We start from the raw sequence: 19,954 nt of genomic DNA, 5'->3' as shown, positions 1-19,954 counted from the left end.
ATTCGGATGTAATCAATGCGAGAGGGATAGCTGACTCTATTGTATCTATTAGCCCCTATGGTATCTGATAAAGTTCTGCCGATGACAGCCCTCAGTCCGAATTCTAGGGTAAGAGCATTAAGCTGGATTGTTACCTGGGACCATCTTTTAATAGGGGGTATATTTCAGAGCGGAACACCCCACCTTGTGTCATCCTCCTCTACCCCCAACATGTCCTCAGAGCTTAGAGGCTCAAAGGTACAATTGAAGTCTCCTGCAAACATTACATGGGAATCAGACGGGCAACCAGATAACTTCTATTCAAGTGTCATAACAATAGGTGAAGATTTACCCCCAGTGTCCCCCTTATGTAGACATTGAACAACTCAAGAGTTTTGCCTCCTCTGCTTCCCTTAATGGTAAGCCTCATTATGTCAGGGCTCACACATCGATGTTCAATAATTCTACAGCCCATGGCAATATTCACCCAAATAGTAAGGCCTCCCGAAGGTCGCCCTCTCCCCATAGTAGTAGCTGGTGTAAAAAAACAAGTGTACCCCGACTTATAAAGTGAGACTAGCCTCCATGTTTCCTGGAAAATACAGATGTTGTATCCCTCTATCAGATCGTTCCAGTCAGGCAGTGACAATTTGCTATGGAGCCCTGCAACATTCCAGGAAATGATCTTAAGCTGGGAGGCGGGGGCCCAAATCGGAGCTATGTCACAAAGGGGATTTGTTGAATCAGTGGCATTGGGGCAAGGAATAAAGTAGAAGTATCAGAGGATAGAACAAAAGTATCAGTGGATATTGTGACCCCTCATATTGCAAGTAGGATGGCTACTATGGTCAATAGAACCCGAACTAGTTGGTGGTTGCTCACAATCACTGCATGATTGCATAGTGTTCGGGGCCCTTTGGTTGTTAGCTAAAGGGATAGATTGTGATTTTTGATGTGATATGGAGTCATGTCGTAGTCAATGAATAGCTTCCAGTGAGGTGCCCCCCCCCCCCCTCCCCCCTGTGGGCAATGTCAACACACTATCCTTTCCCTGGCAGCAGCAACAGTTGGAAAACGCCTAAACTGAATGGCTGAAGAGTCCGGAGAGCAGGTCCGGTACTCTAATGCCAAGAGATTTTCAGCCAGATTTGGCTTGGTCAGGGTACGCTCGATGCAGTCCAAAGATTGATTATAGGACGTGCATCTCCGTGCCCCGACTATGTCTTCCCTCATCAATGATTGACAACCCCAGACGTGGCGTATCCGGTGTATGGACTGGTTTTTCAGAGAGTCTTCATTTTCAGAGCCACCCAGCGAGTCAATCTTAGGGGCGTTGACCATGAAGACTGTCCGTGCTTGTACAGGGTGAAAACTGGATTGTTTGCTCAATTGGAAGTGATCTTTCAGGACACAAGCATGTAGTCGTTCATGTATTATTAGATCTTCTATGGTTTATAATATCTTGGGGAGAAAGTTGTTTTTGCTGAATATTAGTCATATTAGCTTGACGGGGGCCTGCTTGTCTGGGGATGGAAGCCGTGGGGGCCTGTCGGAGTGAGACTATGAGAAAGGGAGACAATTGCTTGTTGGATCTCTTTTTTTTTGGGCAGTTATAAGTGTCTGATGTGGGTGATGTGGGTGGGAATTGGGCGGCAAGCAAACTGCTGGTGTATACGTTGTGTTTTTCGAGGCCAACAGATTAACAGTGGCCACAAGCTCCTCAATAATAAGTTTCTTTGTACCCAACTCCTCCCTAAGTGAATTAACAATCCAAAAAAGGGCTTGGGGCGATGAAACACAGATTTCAGCTAACTCAGTGGGACTCTCAATAGGACTCAAAATTAAAGGTTGGGGCATTGCTTCCCCAGAACAATCGGGCGCATCAGCCAATACTGCGAATCTATTTGAGCAAATAATAGAAGGCTCAAGATGGCCTCCAGCATCATGGACTGAGGAATTAGGAGGGTGGGGAGGAATGTCTTCCAGCTGCCCCAACTTGGGTGCTAGTTGGGCGGCCTCGCTAATTCCTGGGGATCTTTATGTGGGGGTTTCTGAAACACTGAGGGGACAATAGTTGGGCGGGAGGGGATAGTACAGTTTTCGGGCAAAGGATTAATGTTATCAATGGGGGCTGGCAGCTCAGCTGACAACTCAGCTCCTAATATCCATTCACATTCTGTGATGAGGGTATCAATTCTATTCATCACACAATTGTTGATGGCGTTCTTAAGGGCTTTTCTTGCCTTTTTCCCCTTTCCTGCGTCGCCAGTCAGACCATTTACCACGCCCCCCCCACGTTCCCTCCATAGTTTTCCGTTTGCCCATTTTTAGGCCTTCAGCAGATGCTTGGATCAGTGCTTTCCAGAAGCCCACCTGTGGCTAATTCCCCGAAAGGGAAATCTTAAAGTGAATAAATCAAACACAAGGGTTTACAAGTGTAAAGTTTGTAAAGTATCTTTGGTCTGCAGGGAAGTTTTTCAAGGAAGAGAAAAGAAAAAAAAAAAAAGGAAGAGGGATTGCCAAAAATTTGCACAGTACCGGATTAAATTACAAATTGCTCCACGTGGCTTGTCCAAAAATAGAATGAAAGAGGGGTGGCCCTGCCCTGCCTCTTCCTGGCAATGCGCTGCGGGAGAGCAAAAGGAGCTTTTATGGCGCCTCCAGGCGCGATTCTGGTGTCAGGGATGCGAAGGCTGCTGGAACTTGTGGTCGGGCCGTTCCCCTCACGGCCTGCCGTGTTTCAGATTCGGCCATTCCCCTCACAGCAGCTGCATCAACAGTGTCCCGGTGTTTTTAGCTTTCCCCCTTTAATCATCTTTCTGCGGCGACTGAGGAAAAGGGACTAGAGCGATGATTATGGAGGACGGACTGCTGCAGGAAAGGGGAAGGAAAGACAGAAGAAGACATGCGGGCTGACTAGGAGCTTAAGACTGACACGCCCACTAAGGGAATCCCGAAGGACGCAGACCCGGGTCCACGCAGAAGGAGAGACATTGAGGGAGGAGAAGCTGTCTCCCTCAGAACACACAGGGAGGAAGCGACTCGCTGGTGTGCTACTCATCCCACCCACGCTCCAGGAGGAGTGTGGCTTTCACAGGTGTGTGCTATGGTCCGGGCTTGGGGTGGAGGGAGGAAGCCTCACAAAGAACAAGCATAAGGAGCGGATGCTTGAGCAGCCACCTGGTCCCTAGCTGTGTTTCGTTCTGAGCACCGGGTAACTGAATCGGTTCATGTATGTGGATACTGGATTTCTGTACCTCCACATGTTCTGTCTATTATAAGGGGATAAAGAGACACTGTTGAAATCCTGAGCACCATTCCCAAACCCTCGCACATTTCGGGGGCACTAGAAAAGGTTGGGCACAGGGAAAAGGGACATCGCCATACAAAATAAAACAAGCATTGGCATAGCCAATAGGTCTCGCCTTTGGGACCGTATAAGTGTTTAGCCATGCAACAGTTGCTGTTGTTGCACCAAGGATATTGTGCTGGATAACTAAACACAAGATCCCAAAGGCGAGACCTATTGCCTATGCCAATGCTCGTTTCTTTAAGCCATAGATGTTGAATAGGTGAAACATGTTGGCTTTGCCAATGCTAGTTTTACAAGCTGTCTTTAAGCAAGCAATTGGTAGTAGAAATATATGAGATATGAACAGAGTAAAAAGGCACTGAGAAGACACGCTGGATTCAGAATGGAGCTAGATTTAGGGCCATTTGCCAGTGAAGGCGATGTAAGATAGTGAAGATGTGCAAGATAACACGTGTGAGTACAAGTTTGTAATTGTGGCCCGGTCTGAAATTATATGTTTCCTGAATTGTGTTGGTGATTGATAAAAGAACATTGAGCAATGTGGAACTGAGGTTATTTGAAGACTAAATTATACAAGATTAAAAGAATTCATATCATACGTGGGGGCCCTGAGGAAATGACAGGACAGTAGGGGCAACAAAGAGTGACACCTATTTGCAAGCAAACTAAAAACAAGACCGGTGTGAGGAAAAAATAGCAGAGGTGCAACACACTGATGGAAGACAAGAGAGTCCTACTTAGTGCATTCAGGACCTTGTAGTCAGACCACTATAATAAAGAGTGACAAAACATATCTGGAACAACCTCTGGTACTCGAACACGCTGCATAGTTAGGACTCCCCGCTGAGGTGGAGAAGGAAGGGATCATTACTGTAAAGCAGACCAGCGTGCGCCTCGTGCTGAAAGTTATAAAAAAAAGAAAAAGCGTGCAGGCTGCAGCGGGAGAGAGAGGCGGAGGGGTGCACCCGCGAGTGGTGCGCACGCGCTGGGTAGAGCAGTCTGGTTTTTTTCAAAGCACATACTCATGCTTGTGGCGCGCCGCTGCGCACTCTCGCAAGACGTATGCCGCCACAAGCACGAGTATGTGGTTTGAAAAAGAGCTGCACGACGGCTAAAGGTCTCCTATGAAGAGAAATAAGACAAGTGACTTACTTTCTACATTTTCCTTTCCTCCGAGGGTACCGGCGGGAATGGCTCCAGATCCCTGGCCTGTGAAAAGGAGAAGATTATTTCCCCGGACAGCCGTCCTATAACTTGAGCTCTATATGAAGCTATCATTGTAAAACCACAAAATAATAAATCTATCACTAAAACCACCCTTTGAGTCTATGGAAATATAGGACTACTTGACATTTCTTAAAGCCCATTCATGACAGGGACCCACCACCAAACTCATGCAGTCTGCCATTGCAGGCTGCGTGAAATGGTACAGACAAAAGTGAAAACAGGAAATAATGCACACTCTGTGTGTCATGTCCCCAGACAATGAATGCAATATATGCAAGTCACCCCTACAACAGGCCATACAGCCCTAAGGCAGGGTGCATTATATTACATGTGTGGTCATATCTGCATGAGCAGATTTGCCCCTGTGATGTCTAGGTCAATTACTAGAAGTGAACAGGGAAGCTATCTTAAGTACATGTACTGGGCAATGGTCATTACAAGTTCCCCAGCTAAATGATGGCTTCACTGAAAGATATGGTGTTTGGTATCAAACATCTTGTGTTAATAAATCCCTACTGATGCCAGGAGGTAATTTATTATGACATGCACCCAGAGGACACCTTATGCCCCCTAAAAACCTACCCACCTCTCTAGTGTACTGGTTGAATGGTGTAGACCAGCCTGGCACCACAGACATGTTTCTGACACTCAGAGGATGAGAGCTCACATTCTCTGAGAGCAAAAACAATGCTTGCTCTGGCCAGAGGTGGTCACCTCCTCCAAGCAAGATGGCTAAGTAATCAGCAGATCAAGTCGGGAGAATACAAAGGACTCCCACGCCTTTGATATGAGAGCCCGGCTTCTTCCAGACGGAGGAAATGCCACCCCTGCCCAGGGCTCATTTGGCACCAGGACAGGCGGGAAAATTAGCTAGTCAAGAGGCATGTTTACTATCAGGCTAGTTACACCCCTAAGGTGGGCTACCTGAAGTGAATACGAAAAATAGAATTCCACAATCTTGGTTTTTAGTAGAACTAGATACACTGGGTCGGGGTTATGCCCACTCCCCCACAGGAAGTGGCCATATAGGGGGTGTAGGTACCCCGAAGGTAAGTAGCCCATTGGCTACAACCTTACACTCCCCTTAACACCCCTAAATTGAGTGTTTAGGTGGTGCCCAGACACCAGGAACTCGGATGCAACGGACACAGGAAGAGGACAAAGAAGAGTGAAGAAAGCAATAACTGAGGACCAGCTGCGGCTTTTTGGCACCAAACCCTGCGTGCCTGCACCTATCCCGGAAATCGTGACAATCCAACTTGTCCTGCTGCTGTGCATCTGCCAAGAATGCCAAAACTTTGCAAACTGCCAGCAATCTCCAAGTTTAGAGCTTGCAGGCTCTAAAACAGGAGTCCGGTCCACCGTTTTGCCCTGCCCCAGTCTCACCCACGCAGCAGCCACCCAGGAAGGCGTCACCATGCTTCAGGTGGTCAGATCAGTCATCTCAAGTGAGAGGACGCCAGGACCAACCAGAGCCACACAGCATCAACACCTGGGGTAACGGACTCTTTGCAGCAACCAAAGCCTATCTGAGTTAATTTGGACTCCAACGCACCAAAAGACAGTGAAGCAATCGAGGGACGTCGGCACCGCAGAGACCAGCTTCAAGAGTGGCCCGCTGTCCTACTTTTGTCCCCTCAACCGTGAGACCGACAACCGTGAAAGCCTGTGACGCATAAACCTAACCACTCTGCACCCAAGCCGTGCAACCCACGTTCCAGAGAAGCACCTGTGGTTCCTCGCTCCCAGGGCCCTCATTAACCGAGCCCTACGTTGGGAGCTCTAGGACTTGTCCCCCAAGTCCTCCTCTGTAACCTGTTTTTAGGGCCCCACACCCTTTCCTTTGGTGTAGCACACAAAGCTACCAACTCGACGAGCACCTCTGCACCTGGACACTCCAGGGCAGGTAAAGACTAACTGCTGGCGGTTTTTTAGACCTTCGCCCCCTACCACCTAAAGTCCTGAAGGGGAAACCTCTTGCAAGTAACTGTATGCAGTGTATGTCTTTTTTCAAATAGGAAAGCATTAGCGCATAAAGACGTATTTAAGTGAACATTTTACTTACCTGTGAAAAGCAATATTTCAAAAAGTACTTACTTGATAGCAAAGTTCTTGGTGTCAAAATTTATATAAAAATACGTGTTATTTTTATAATTGTCAGATTTATTCTGGAGTGTGGCTCATTTATTGCCTCGGAGTACAACAAATGCTTAGCACTACCCTCTGTTAAGTCGAAACTGCTCATGCTTAGCGCTACCCTCTGTTAAGCCAAAACTGCTCACCCACACTATCACAAAAGAGAGCATTTGGGTTTGTCAATTGTGCCTCTGTAAACCAATAAGGGTTGCCTGGACTCTACGCAGTGTTCCTTGTTTTGGTGCACTATATAGCGAGTCAGCTTCCTACACAAACCGAGAGCAATTTTTCAGTGGTTGAAAAAGAAACCTTAACCCGTGACTGGGGTGTACCATGCATTAGACAGTATGGTTGTGGAAATAAACAAACAGTAAGCACAGATCATGGGCCACTGTGGACCCAATTTTCATGCAGGAAGCCAGCAAACCAATATCCTGCTTTGTGAAATGGCTCTTAAGATTACAAAGTGTATATTGACGGGGAAGTGAACCAGCAGATAAAACCACTAGCTATCCACCATAAGAGACAAACATGGGGACTGTGTCATGGTGAAGAATAGCACTTTGAGGTAAATTTTACACTTTAGGCAGTGGCTCCACATATGGTTTTGCAACCATAGATTATTGTTTGTGCCAACCGGAGTTAAAGCTCATGAAACAGGTAAAGACTAAGAATGTCATAGAATCCTTTTTTTACAGGGAGAAGGCGTGCTAGGACAGTTAGTTACTAAGAAAGGAATGCAGTTGGTATCCGTGGAGATGAATATGTTTAAAGATAAATTGGCGGTTTGTCCAATCCGTTCATTTGTCTGTTATACCAAAAGCAATGGTCTTGTGGAAGGGAAGAAAGGGTGTTGGTCATGGGCAAAGATGGAAATTGGCTTGATGCAAGGAGAAAGGTAATGTGGGCATTTCTTATGATATTCTACATCACCACCAAAGGTAGGACTCCATACATGGTGATGTACTGTAGAGATTTTTGTTCTTAGCTGAAGCCAAACTGGATGTTAGAAAGTGGCTCAGGTGTGATGGAATGGGTGCTGGAAAGTGACTTGATTTCAAGATGCGAAACCGAGTTAGAGTGAGGCTTGGATAAACAGACAAGAAGCAATGGTCTCATTTTTAGGTCGAGCCTAGCAGCGAGAATGCGCTGCTCTGCGAGACTTCTTGTCTCTACTCTATGTGGGTCTGACTCCTCCCACGCATTGGATTGGCTTTTGCATGTGTCTTTCTATAATGAAAGCACACAAATGGCTTAAGGTGGGTGCATGTCCCACCTCTTTTGAGAGGTTCACTCCCACGGCGTTTTGCTGTGGGAGCGAGCAGTGGCACACAGGGCGGCATCTGCAGTGCCTCATTGTCTCCCCTGCACCATTCACCATCATTTCCCTGTGCCCAACCCCTCCTACTCTTGAGCTGCTGGTTATCACAATACACGGGCCTCTCGCAAACACATGCGGAGCCTACTGCCAGTGCTTCCTGTGCGGATAGGAGTGCCCCTTGTGTTATCCCAGCATGCGCCAGTACTCGAGACGAGGTAGCAGGGCTATGCAGGACGTGCACAGCCCGCCCTGCTGTCCTCCTTTAAAAGAGGAATGATTCATGCCTCCAGTCAGTGTTTGTGACCCGAAAGAGCTATTTCTCCAACATCCTCATCACGCAGACTGATTTAGGAGTATCATATTCCATGTACGGCAGACACCTGTTCTATTGCTGGCAGGCACAATTATGCACGAGAGCCTCTTGCGGTTTTTTCACACTTTTCTCATCACAGACTACTGGGACTCTTTAGAGCACATAACATAACAGTGCCACATACATGTACTGGGTGCGTTTCATGAGAGCTTCTTTTTAATTGAAATAAGTAATGGCAATTTTAAAAGACTACAGTCTATGCTGCTCGGGCATATGTGACACATGGAGGAGGGATTTGTAGTGTGGCAGTTCTGCAGGCCATTTATGACTTTGTTGTCCTGTATACTGTAACCACCTATAACCAGGGCATCTGGAATTACGCGGCTCTGCAGCTGTGGCATTTTCCGTATAATTATGAATATTATATTTGCCACATAATCCATCATCTGCTGCACAATCTGCCGTTTCTAACAACAAACGGGCAAAGTTACTAACAATTAACAACCGGTGTTGCTGCCAAAGGCTGCCTGATTCCCTTTCAGTTGCTTATTGATTTGCTTGGGTGTTATGTGGCACTAATGAGGTGAAACTTTTGCCCATAGAGAGTGAACATTCAAAAAAACAACAACGTAATTCAGTAATACTAGCACGAAACGTACCTCATTGTGCGGGATAGTTTTCCCTCTCTTCATAATATAGCCAACCTTGCTGTATTCTTTAGTCTCTCCCTGCCTTCAACCTATATAGTTCTTACACCGTGCTGAGCAAACATCGTGACTTTGAATAGATATGAAAACGCTGCGTAATCAACATAGCGCAAACTAGGTGACGGTTTTAAAGTGAAGTTCTGTGCCACCAAGGAATACCTTCTTGCTGCTTCTCGGGCCAGAAGCCGCCCTACTCTGCGGGCGCTCACCCTTTCAAATCAGCTGAGTGAGGGTGCATCAGTGGCCCAGGTGCGCAACACCCATTGGATTCAAAGGGCTTCAGCACCCGCCCCCCCAACCATTGCGTGTGGCAGCCCAAGATGAGACAGCTTCCCGGGTACACACACAGCCACACCTGAGCACTTCACAGGTCTTTAAAAGACCATTTACATGTTAATGAGGCATTGCTGTTTCACCCCTTCTAAGAGCCCCTGCAGCTCCACTCTTCCTATTGGTTAAAGATTCAGCCCCCCCCCCCCCCGAAACTTTCTTAGCCCCCCCTCCCCCCCCGAAATTTGGCTCTAGTTGTGCCTCTGCCGTGGCCTGCTCCAAGTCCCTCCTGCTAGAGTGAGGGTGTGGTGGGAGCGGAAGGGATGGTGCGCTGGCACTGCAGCGCTACCCCCTTCCACTAGGGGGCAACGGTCCTTATGAGCTGGCTGTGAAAACAGAGGAGCCTGGACCCTGTAATTCACTGCAGCCCGACATTGTGCGCTTCTTGGGCGGAACATGTGGCGACTGGTAATTACAAGCGCCCCTCGTTGGTCTTTTATTGTGCCAAAGGTGGAGTTCATACACTGTTCGCTGTATGGGCACCACGTGCAGGTGGACTCAAGAGGCATTTCTGTAAACCACATTTCACTCAACAGATTTAAAACTATGCCCAATCTTGTACTTCAAGAAGTACGTTTAAGGCAGCTAAGCAGGCCAATGCGCCTACGGCAGAGTAATGGCGTGACCACCAGCTGGCAGGTTTCTATCCCAGCAAGGCTAAATCCGTCTTTCATCCTTCTGGGGTCAATCACGGGAAGGAGTTGAATTTGATTCTGGTATAAAAGACTGCCCAAACGCCAGCGGCAATCAGGTTTGCGGTGCACGTTCTGTACACTAGCAGCTCTGTATGCGGCTGTGAGAGGCTTCAGGGCCAGAGGAAGTGAAAAAGAAGCCTGTGGCGGCTGGCTGGCTGCTAACCCTTTGCCCCAGACTCAGCTGGTCTTTTCAGGCGGTTTTATCAGTAGCTAGAATGGATTTTGAATCTAGAGGCCTTCAGCTTCTGTGGGGACCTGTTTCAAGCTGGTAAGTGCTGGAGTTAAGCACGAGTGAGCTGTTCGAGGCTGCTTAAGGCTCTTAAAGGCGTTTTTATCAATGGAATTTGTTGTGATGTGCTTATTATCTATACACTCTCCCTACTCTGGCTCTCTGCCTGCCTGCTCAGCCTTTGATGAGGTATGTTAGAATGTTGAGGGTGGTTGGGATTCTAGTGGGATCAGTTGGTGAGAAGGGGCTGAGCAGGGAGGACGCTGCTCCTGGTGGGGCATTAAGAAGGAATAGAACATCTCCTGTTAACCTGTAACATATGATTTGGACTTGAAGAATAAAGCATCAATCATCAATACAAGACCTATGCCTGCGCCCATTCATTCCTTTTAACACTGGCGACGATTCAAAGAACCTGCGTGTATTTTTGGACTTGTTAAACTTATGAGCCTATGTGACCCACCTTGGATGAATTTGGAACTGAAGAAGCGCACTGAAAAAATAAAAGAAGTAATCTTGCACTCCACAAGCCCCACCAGTGACCATAAGACCGGTCTGCCCTATCGTGGATGTGCCAGATGATGGACTTGGGTGAGTGCTTCCCCAAAAGACTAGATTGTCTGTGGTTTTGGACTTTTCTGACCATTTGGGAACGGTCAGCCCTAGCCTGGGCCTGCCGATTCCTGTAGTTATCTCCTGGTTATGCTGATTCTGAGAGGGTAATATCTCTGAAACCATGTGCGCAGCGCACGAGATTTTATTTTTGAGCTGGTTGATCTAGGGCACAATTTCAGTTTGCTATATGACCTTTCACATGAATTTCACCGCTAGACTCGAAGAACTGTGGGGCATCGTTTTGTTTTGGCACAAATCGAGTCAGGGTGTATGACTCTCTGTTATAGTCTGAGGAGAGGATCAACTGTCAGCGATTGGATGGTTGTTCAGCAGCGTGTCATGTGAAGATGTTTGACAGCGCCTGAACCGAAGAGCTGTTTCTGTGAGTCTGCCTACATGCTCAAGATCCTTCAGCTGTTTGTCGGGGGCATGGATCGAGTCCCGGTGGTTGGGTCTTGGTCGTGTAAGTCTAAGGAGCTAATTATTTTTGTAACAGCGTGTCATTTAAACCGTTACCGTTTGTCAGCCGAGTGATGCTTCTGTGGCGCTGCCATCTGTGCTCTGATGACGTCGTGGAATTTCCATGCCTCATAGCGAAGAACCAGCAAATTTATTGTTCTACGCTTTCAGCATTCATCGTCTTTATGTTGTCCTGGCTACCAGTCTCTCGTCATTGAAGTACTCTCTGTGCGTCATCCCGCAACGTGCAGCCGCCATATTGAGCGTTATTCATTGTGTTTTTACTGCCTGTCAAACAATATGTTTGCACCAAATTACAAATGCGGGTGAGCCTGTGAAAGCGTCATCTGCCTGCACATGCTTCCTTTAGTATTGTTTGCTTGCTTGTACAGTGCTCTGATTTATGTATTAATCCGATGTTAAGGTAAGCGAGCGCATGATTTCTACAGTCTCATATTTTATTCCTGAGAAGATGCACATCGGTCCGTGCATTGCGGAACTTTCAAGACAGAGTAACCATAGTACAATCTTTCAAGTTAATATTTAGTTATTTGTACAATCTTCAGACACGTTCAATTCTATGCGTTATGCTCTAAATCCTTTCCCTAAAAATGGAAATGATCTGGGAACTTCTATTATTGAAACATTTTTATGATAGTTGTTGAAATGTACACATTTTACATCGGATCAAATGTGTGTTACACTTTTATCGTATTGTGTTATCTCACAGTGTCAGTGTAAAATCTGCAAGAACAGTGCCACCTTGTGGATTTTTGAAATATTTTATGTGTGGCTCATTTTCTTCATCTGAACAATGTGATATTTATTGCGAGAGTGTTTTGGGGTTAAGGTTACCCTGTGTTTGTATAGGGTAAAAGGATACCCTAAATGGTCTAGAGTCACTCACGTGAGTTTTTTTTTTTGGGTGTGTCTTGGGTTAAGGGATACCCTAAATTTGTCATGGGTTATAAATACCCATAGTGTTTTGCGAGTGTGTTTGAGGGTTAAGGGATACCCTAAATTTGTCATGGGTTATGGTTACCCATAGTTTATTGCGAGGTTGTTTTGAGGTTATAGTTGCCTTGCAATTTGTCTTGGGTTAGGATCACCTGAAGAGTGTTGCGTGAGTGTTGGGGTTAAAATATGCCCTAGATTTGCTTGTGTCTTAAAGTAAGTTTGGACTTACTTAGTTTCAGTCTTAGATCTGTCTTAGTGGCAGATCTGTCTTGTTTTAGGTTGTGCAGCTTAGGGTTGTAGATCCCTTTTCTGCCGCAGTCTTGTGCCTTTTTATGAGGCATAATGGGTACGTTGTGGGGTGTAGTGTAGTGTCTTGTACCCATAGTTGTAGTCTGAGTTTTTATGCCAGTTTTGCAATTTTGTTTTGATCATTATCTGGGGAAGGATGGTGTTTAATGTTTTGGTTATTCATCTTCCTTTCCTACTAAATGTGTGTTAGATTTTTCTTCATGCATTTTACTGTATATGATCATTATCGCTGGGGGGGTGATGTTTAATTAGTTGTTATTAATGCATCCTCCTATGCTCAGTGAGTGTTGTATCATCTTAACACATGTTGATTGTTTTCAAATATTATAAGGGGGGAGATGTGTTGTGATGTGCTTATTATCTATACACTCTCCCTACTCTGGCTCTCTGCCTGCCTGCTCAGCCTTTGATGAGGTATGTTAGAATGTTGAGGGTGGTTGGGATTCTAGTGGGATCAGTTGGTGAGAAGGGGCTGAGCAGGGAGGACGCTGCTCCTGGGGGGCATTAAGAAGGAATAGAACATCTCCTGTTAACCTGTAACATATGATTTGGACTTGAAGAATAAAGCATCAATCATCAATACAAGACCTATGCCTGCGCCCATTCATTCCTTTTAACAGAATTCTTGCTCCCTGCCTCTTGCCTAGTTAGTGACTTGTTGAGCATGAAATTGTACTAGAAATGCAGCGGCATCCTCAGATTACCAACCTCGGAGGCGTAAGGAGAGGGAGAAAAGGCTAAGAGGAACTTGCGCAATGGGAAAGCACCTAATACACTTGCAAATATGGAGCTTGTGCCCACTACCAAAGCTAAAGTGCGCAGCAGCAAGAGGCGAGGGCAGTTTAAAATCAAGGTGAGTCTCTGCACTCCCAAGTACTTTGAGCTCTGAGGAAGATGCTTTGGAGTCTAGAAGGGAAATTGCAACCTGTGATAAAGCCTTTACAAATGCATCACAAGGACAGCTACGCGATGGAAAAAGGCTGGAGGAAGAGCCCCCCCCCCCCCCCCCCCCACAAAGTAATGTATCAGGCTTAATTTTAGAAGGTTACGGAGTTTGCGAGGCAAGGGAATTGGCAAATGGGACAGTCCTATGGTGGGGAAAAGATCCTCCTGCTTATATAGAGGCTAACATGAAAGAGCATTAATGGCCCGACCTGTGGATCACCAAGAGATTATCCATTGTTCCTTCAAGCTAAAACAGTATTAATATCATCAATATCACCATCCGTCTTGCATCCTTCTTTTCATGATATACAGGACAGCTCGCTACAGGGGGGTCTGTCAGCAGCTACGCCCCCACAAAAGGATACCAGAATTGTAGTGGACTCCCAGTCACCGCCACAGACACAGCCGCAGCCACTGATACAGACACAGCCTCAGTTTCACCAGGGACCCTACCCCCATAGTGGAAGAGAAGATGGGGAGAGAACATCACAGGAAACACTACTGGCAGAGGTAGGCAAACCTCCATCAAAGATGACAGGACAGCAGCAAGGAGAGGCGACCTCGATGCAATGAGACAAAGACCATGTCAAATCTCATCTTGGATGAGATAAGAGAATCGAAGATTACACAAGCCAGCGAGATAGCGTCTCTCCACCATCGCTTAACAAAAATTGAAGCTGCAGTTAGTTGGTGCCCTCCACATCAGAATGCAAGAGGCAGAAGGCCGAATTTCCCAGCTTGAGGACCAGATGAACCCGATGAAACAGCAAGTCAACTCCGCTAGAAAAGAAAAAGCTTCACTGGAGAGTAAGCTTGAGGAGCTGGAGAACCACTCTAGGCGCTCCAACCTACAAATGTTTGGCATTCCTGAAGGATGCGAAGGGGGCCAAACAATCCAATGGGTCGAGACATTTATTTAAAAAAAAAAGTTATCCCAGAATTTTTAGGGGACTTTGTTATAAGAGCCCACAGAGTACCATCTCAGCAGTTTCCAAACTCCAAATTACCACGGACAATTCTAGCGATTTTTGTAGACTATCGCATTAAAGATCAAATACTCAGTAAAGCCATCCATAGGAAGAAACTTTCTGGTGAAGAAGGAGTCAGTTGTTGTATTTTCTCCGACATGTCTGCAGCAGCGGCGCATCGGCGAGAAGAGTTTGTTAAGCTGCTGTATTTGTTTAAAGCCCAGGGCGTACAGGCTACGATAGCACAGCTGTCTAAATTAAGAGATTTAGTAAGAGAAAAATTTCACATGTTTGCTAATGTCGACGAAGCCCAGAAACTACTAAAAGAAATATCTACTGGAACATAGATTTGCATTGGATAGTAAAATGATTTTTTACGCCGGCGGGGAAGGGGGGAGCTTCTGATCACATGTAGGGTGCAATTCCATGGAACCCAAAGAGGAGAATCACCTGAGTGGAGAGGGGAGGGGTATAATGGGCAATTCCCATCCTTGGGGGGGGAGGGAGGGGGGGGGGGCACCGAGGGATGGTGATGGAGTTAATATCAATTAAGATTGTGTTCACGGTGTTCAAGCAAGTCTAAACACCGTGCACACAATCTTAATTGATATTCTACTGTAACGGTTGTCGTTTTCATTTTGCTTGTTTAATTGTTCACATTGCAAACGAGCCTTTCTTGTCCTGCCTGAATGTTTTGTTTACTGTATGTGTTTAGTAACGTGTAGGACGCACTTTATTTTGTTCCCATCAGATCTTTAACCTTGTTATTCATTAAATGTCACTGTCCGCTAGACAGTAGTAATATAGCACTGATTCTAGTCTATATTGATTGGTTATTTATATTAGTTTTTCACCAAGGACCACTGTTCCTAAGAAATCAGTTATTGGCAATAGCCTCCCCGACTGTATCAGTTATCTGCTCTCAAAGCTTTCACCCCGTGGCCTGAACAATGCTGGGGGTAGGGAGAGTGGGCTGGCGGGACACCCGTTAGGATTCACCGCTGCTCTAGCAGGGAGCACACAGCCTGCCCCTCCTGAGGAAACAGGAGGTCACCCACTGAATGTATAGAGACATATCCAGGGCTACTAGAATTATGCAGCATGGGAAGACCAAATAATGCGACACGGTTTACTAAATTATGAAACAAGAAAAGGCAACTTATGCTCCCTAATGTGGCATATTTAGGAATAGTATTGCCTCGCTATTTAGTTATTTTTAGGTCGAGTCTAGGGCAGCGCGCATGCGCTGTTCTGCAAGGCTTCTTGTATCTACTCTGTGTGGGTCCGACTCAGTGGTTTGGCTTTTACGTGTCTTTTTCTAATCAAAGCCTGCAAATGGCTAAAAGTGGGTGCATGTGCCACCTCTTCTGAAAAGTTCACTCCCATGGCGTTTTGCCGTGGGAGCAAGCAGCAGCAGGCAGGGCGGCAGCTACAGTGCCTCCTTGTTTATTTCCCGCTTTGCATTAGGATCACTACCCCACCCTCTGAGCACAAACACAGCGTCTCTCTCCCCCCCCCCCCCCAACCATTCCGTGTGCATCGAGTGAGGCTGCACAAGCCCCAGGCACCCTCAGCAGCCAGCTTGGTAGTTTACTGGAGGGCACGGGCTCTAATCTTCATGAACATGGAGGGTATGTAAATAATTGTATTATTGTTGCAAGCGAAAAGAGTAAACATGCAGCGTTTCCATTCCGTCGCTGCTTCTTTAGGTTTGACTTTCCCCCGTCCACTTCAGGTTAGGAGTCCCACCCTCCAAGCCCAAATTCAGCAGTGGGTTTCTCAGTACACGTTTATTTATGTTTCCTGCTCGTGTTCCTATCTCTGCTCCATAATTTTTAATTTATATATAGTATTCATATATTAATTATATATGCGTGCTGCATGGCAAAATACTTATAAGGTCTCAAAGGCGAGACCTATTGGCTATGCCAATGCTTGTTAAACTATTGCGGGTAGTTAGTGGGAAATGTGTAGTGGAGGGCTCTGTCTGGAACGAGGAGAAGGTGGTACAAGTTCCTGGTGGAGATTGTGCAGACAAGAAGTCCTTGGAAGAGGGGAAGGTTGGGAATAGTGGCTGTGGTTTTGAGAAAACAATCAGGAAGATGTGAAATTGAATGAAGGTCACCATCACCACATGCCCGGTCTACGGATTGCCTTCTGATGTTACTGGGTATAACTGTTAATTATCATAGTTATTTAAAGGTAGTGGATGTTTTGTATACAAGCAATACATTGTGTACATGTAGTCAATAGGCAAAGATGCTGCTTATATTCCGTGAAAAAATAATTGTTGTATTTTTAGTTACCTTAAGGAAGGAGAAAGTGCTATGTTCTTGTCTGACTGCCAGGTCAGCCGTAATGCGGTCGATCAGTAGGACCATCACATTGTGAGATGCATTTCATGGAATGCACAATAGGGAACCTAGGGAAAGAGGCGGGTGGAGATGTCATATTGCATGACTGGCCCTCCTGTACTCATTGGCAAGTCTGCCGTAAACGGTTTTACCACGTATGCACAGTGTGAATACCATTTTCCATGAATGAGAAATCTGTCTCCAAATTGCAAACAGTTCTTTACTGGGTTTGACAGGACAAGGAAGGTGAACAAAAATATCATGACTTTTCTTCTAATCAGTCAAGAAGACGGGAAGATAGGATAGGAAACAATAGGAATTAGTAAGAAATGATGGGCTTATATCATGGGAGATCCTTCAGAAAGACTATGATTTATCAAAACCTGAAATCTATAAATATCTACAATTAACACATGCCCTGGCAGCACATATCACAAGGATTGGATAGATGAAAATGTTGATCTAATGGAGGAAAGGGTGCTAACAGAACCCCTTACACACAGTGCACTATTCCGAATATATAAAAAGACCATCAGCAATCCACCAGACCCTTTAGAGTCCTTGAAAGAGAAGAAGAGGGAGGAAGACTTGGGGATATTCCAGAAGGGGGAATGAGAGAAGGCACTAATATCCCCAAGAAAGGTAGCTGTACGCTCTGGCTTTCGGCTGTCTGAACATAGAGCATGCCTCACTAGAGCTCTCCTACTTAAGACAAGTAGCACGGGATCTGGATAGAGAGAAAACGTCCTTCATACACTATGGGAATGCCCTGGGTAGAGTGAGTTTTGGAGGGGTACGGAAATTCGCCTCGCTGACCTTGCATCCTTTTAGAGGCTGCCCTCCCCTAAATTGGTCATACTAAATGTCTGGGAAAAATTACAATGGTATTAAAAGACTCATGTTGTTTTCCCTGGAATGGGAAACAACATGTGCAGCTTGGAAATTGGGTCAAATTCTGCATAGTATCCCCCTCCTGGAGGAAACAGCCTCAAATCTGAACATAAACAGCCTACTTGGAGCAGATGTAGATGCTCTGGGGCCTATTTCACTTTCCAGTGGACAGGTGGGGGGAAGGGGGTTGGGGGGGGGGGGGGGGGCGGAGGCATTCTTTTTCTTCACCTGGGGAAGAGCTTCTCCTGCTACCCCTATGCTTACATAGGAGGGCTAGGAGGGGCCGTGCACAGCAGCTGCTTACAGCACTGTAGCTCCAGTGATTGTTCTGGGTTCAGTGTCTCTGGGCTCGTAATGATCGGGTCCAGTGTTTGGACATGGTAATTAAGTGCTTGGAGAAACACCAAAACTTGGAGTTACTCAGAGCGGTATCCCCATCAGGATACTGCTCCGGGCAACTTGCAATAGGTCCCTAAGAGTTGTTAGGAACAAGAAGGCAGAAGAGGATCAGAGGTGGCTCCTTTCAGTGCGGAGAGTCAAGGGGGTGCACATGTATGAAGAAGTGATGGAGACCACAGGGGGGCGAGAGGGTGGAGTTGTAATCGTGCTCCACTAATGTTATCAGATTTTATACATTTTATCAGATCCGTGAAAACTCAATTATGACACAGAAGTAATACTTTGTGCAACAGTTTCCCAACTCAGGGGCAGAATGCCTTACAAAACCTGAAATTAGAAATGTAAATAATAAATACATATAATGGTGTTGCGTTTCTTTTTAATGTACAGGACTTACATATTTTCAAATAAAAGAACATGGTCGGAAATAGGTGCTGTGGCACAAAGGTGAGGGGGGGGATTGGGGACATGGACATTACCGGTGGGTGTCAAGACTAATCCAATACAACCATTGCAATAAGCAGACAAAGAACTTCAGAGATAGTTTATCAACCACAAACTCTAGACCACGCAAAAAAAGAAGCCCCAATAAGTGTCCGATTGCAATTGAAATACCATTCGGAAATACTATCAGGCGCCATTTACTTGCCTAGAAGATGATCGATGCTCAGCTGTGCCTGAGAGTCTTGATGATTGACCAAACATTCTTCTGTCTCTTCTTTGACATCTGATAAAATAAAAGATCTGATATCCGCCATTCCTGCAGAAAACACAAATACATATATATATTTTTTTAAAGAGAACGGGAAAAAATGAAACAGGAGTGTATGAAAGAAACTGAAATAAAATAGAAGACAAAGAGGGGAGGCAGGAACTCCTTGTAAAAGACTGACAAGTAACTCACCGTCCGGGTCAGTTAACGTAAACCCTCTCACTGCCAGGATGCATGCGAACCTCTGTGCTGGAGTTTTTTTTTAATAAAATAGGCAACAGGTTGTTCAAGAACACATCTCTCTTTGGGCCCCATACAAACTATATGGGCACATTTCAGGCTATGTATTGGAGAAAAACAATATCAGTGTATCAGGAAGACGGATGATAAATGTGGAGCTATTTCCAATAAAAAAAATATGCAAAACATTTTATTGCTTTTGAAGCTGGCACGCATTTCAAATGAAAAAGCCTAAATCCTGGCACGCTAACTAAGGAAATGTGGCCCTGAATGTATGGAGTCCCGCAATAGCAGATGTGCTTGGGTTTTGTGGGGAGTGTAGTCTGCACAACAATCAATTGTGAAATATTAGCACAAATAACAAAATTGCCCCAATGCGGTTTATGCAGAACAAAAATGGGCAACCCAATAGACCCTTGGAGGCTTGGTTAATCTAAACGATTAGGTAATAGTGCCTTCAAGGGATTTTTTTTTATATCAATACCATAACAAAATATACAAAATTAATTATCTTTAAGGCCTGAATTGATTGCTTTGTACAAACAAATGTCAAAAATTAATTATTTGTTTAAACGATGAATCAAACGCAAAACTGAGATACACTCAAAGGAAAACAATACTACACGGGTATATAAAAAGTTGTGTATATAAAAGGGTACAAACTACAATTCACAATAAGACCAAAATAACTGGAATGAACATTCTTTCTTATAGATCTTTGTATCATGGATACTTTTGCCATAGCCCATGTCACATATTGAATAACAAGAACATCATAATTGGCTATAAAAGGAACCTTTCCTGAAGAACTAATGACAAAGAAAATGGGTCAGACTGTCAACGTTTCGGTCTTTA

The 19,954-nt window shown here is 45.5% G+C and overlaps 1 protein-coding gene across 2 annotated transcripts in view; it reads right to left on the bottom strand.

The window, feature by feature from the left end:
* LOC146800028 (uncharacterized) overlaps positions 1-19,954 on the bottom strand; it is a 206,363-nt gene that overhangs the window by 72,508 nt on the left and 113,901 nt on the right. For both annotated transcript variants that reach the window (XM_085620930.1, XM_085620931.1), the window contains exon 4: positions 18,797-18,907. In XM_085620930.1, the coding sequence (XP_085477056.1) occupies positions 18,797-18,907 (111 nt within the window). The remainder of the gene's footprint in view (positions 1-18,796; positions 18,908-19,954) is intronic.

Source organism: Triturus cristatus, chromosome 8, assembly GCF_964204655.1.
Source record: "Triturus cristatus chromosome 8, aTriCri1.1, whole genome shotgun sequence".
NCBI lineage: Eukaryota > Metazoa > Chordata > Amphibia > Caudata > Salamandridae > Triturus > Triturus cristatus.
Note: the sequence above shows the minus strand (reverse complement) of the source record. Positions and strands in the feature narration are given on the sequence as shown.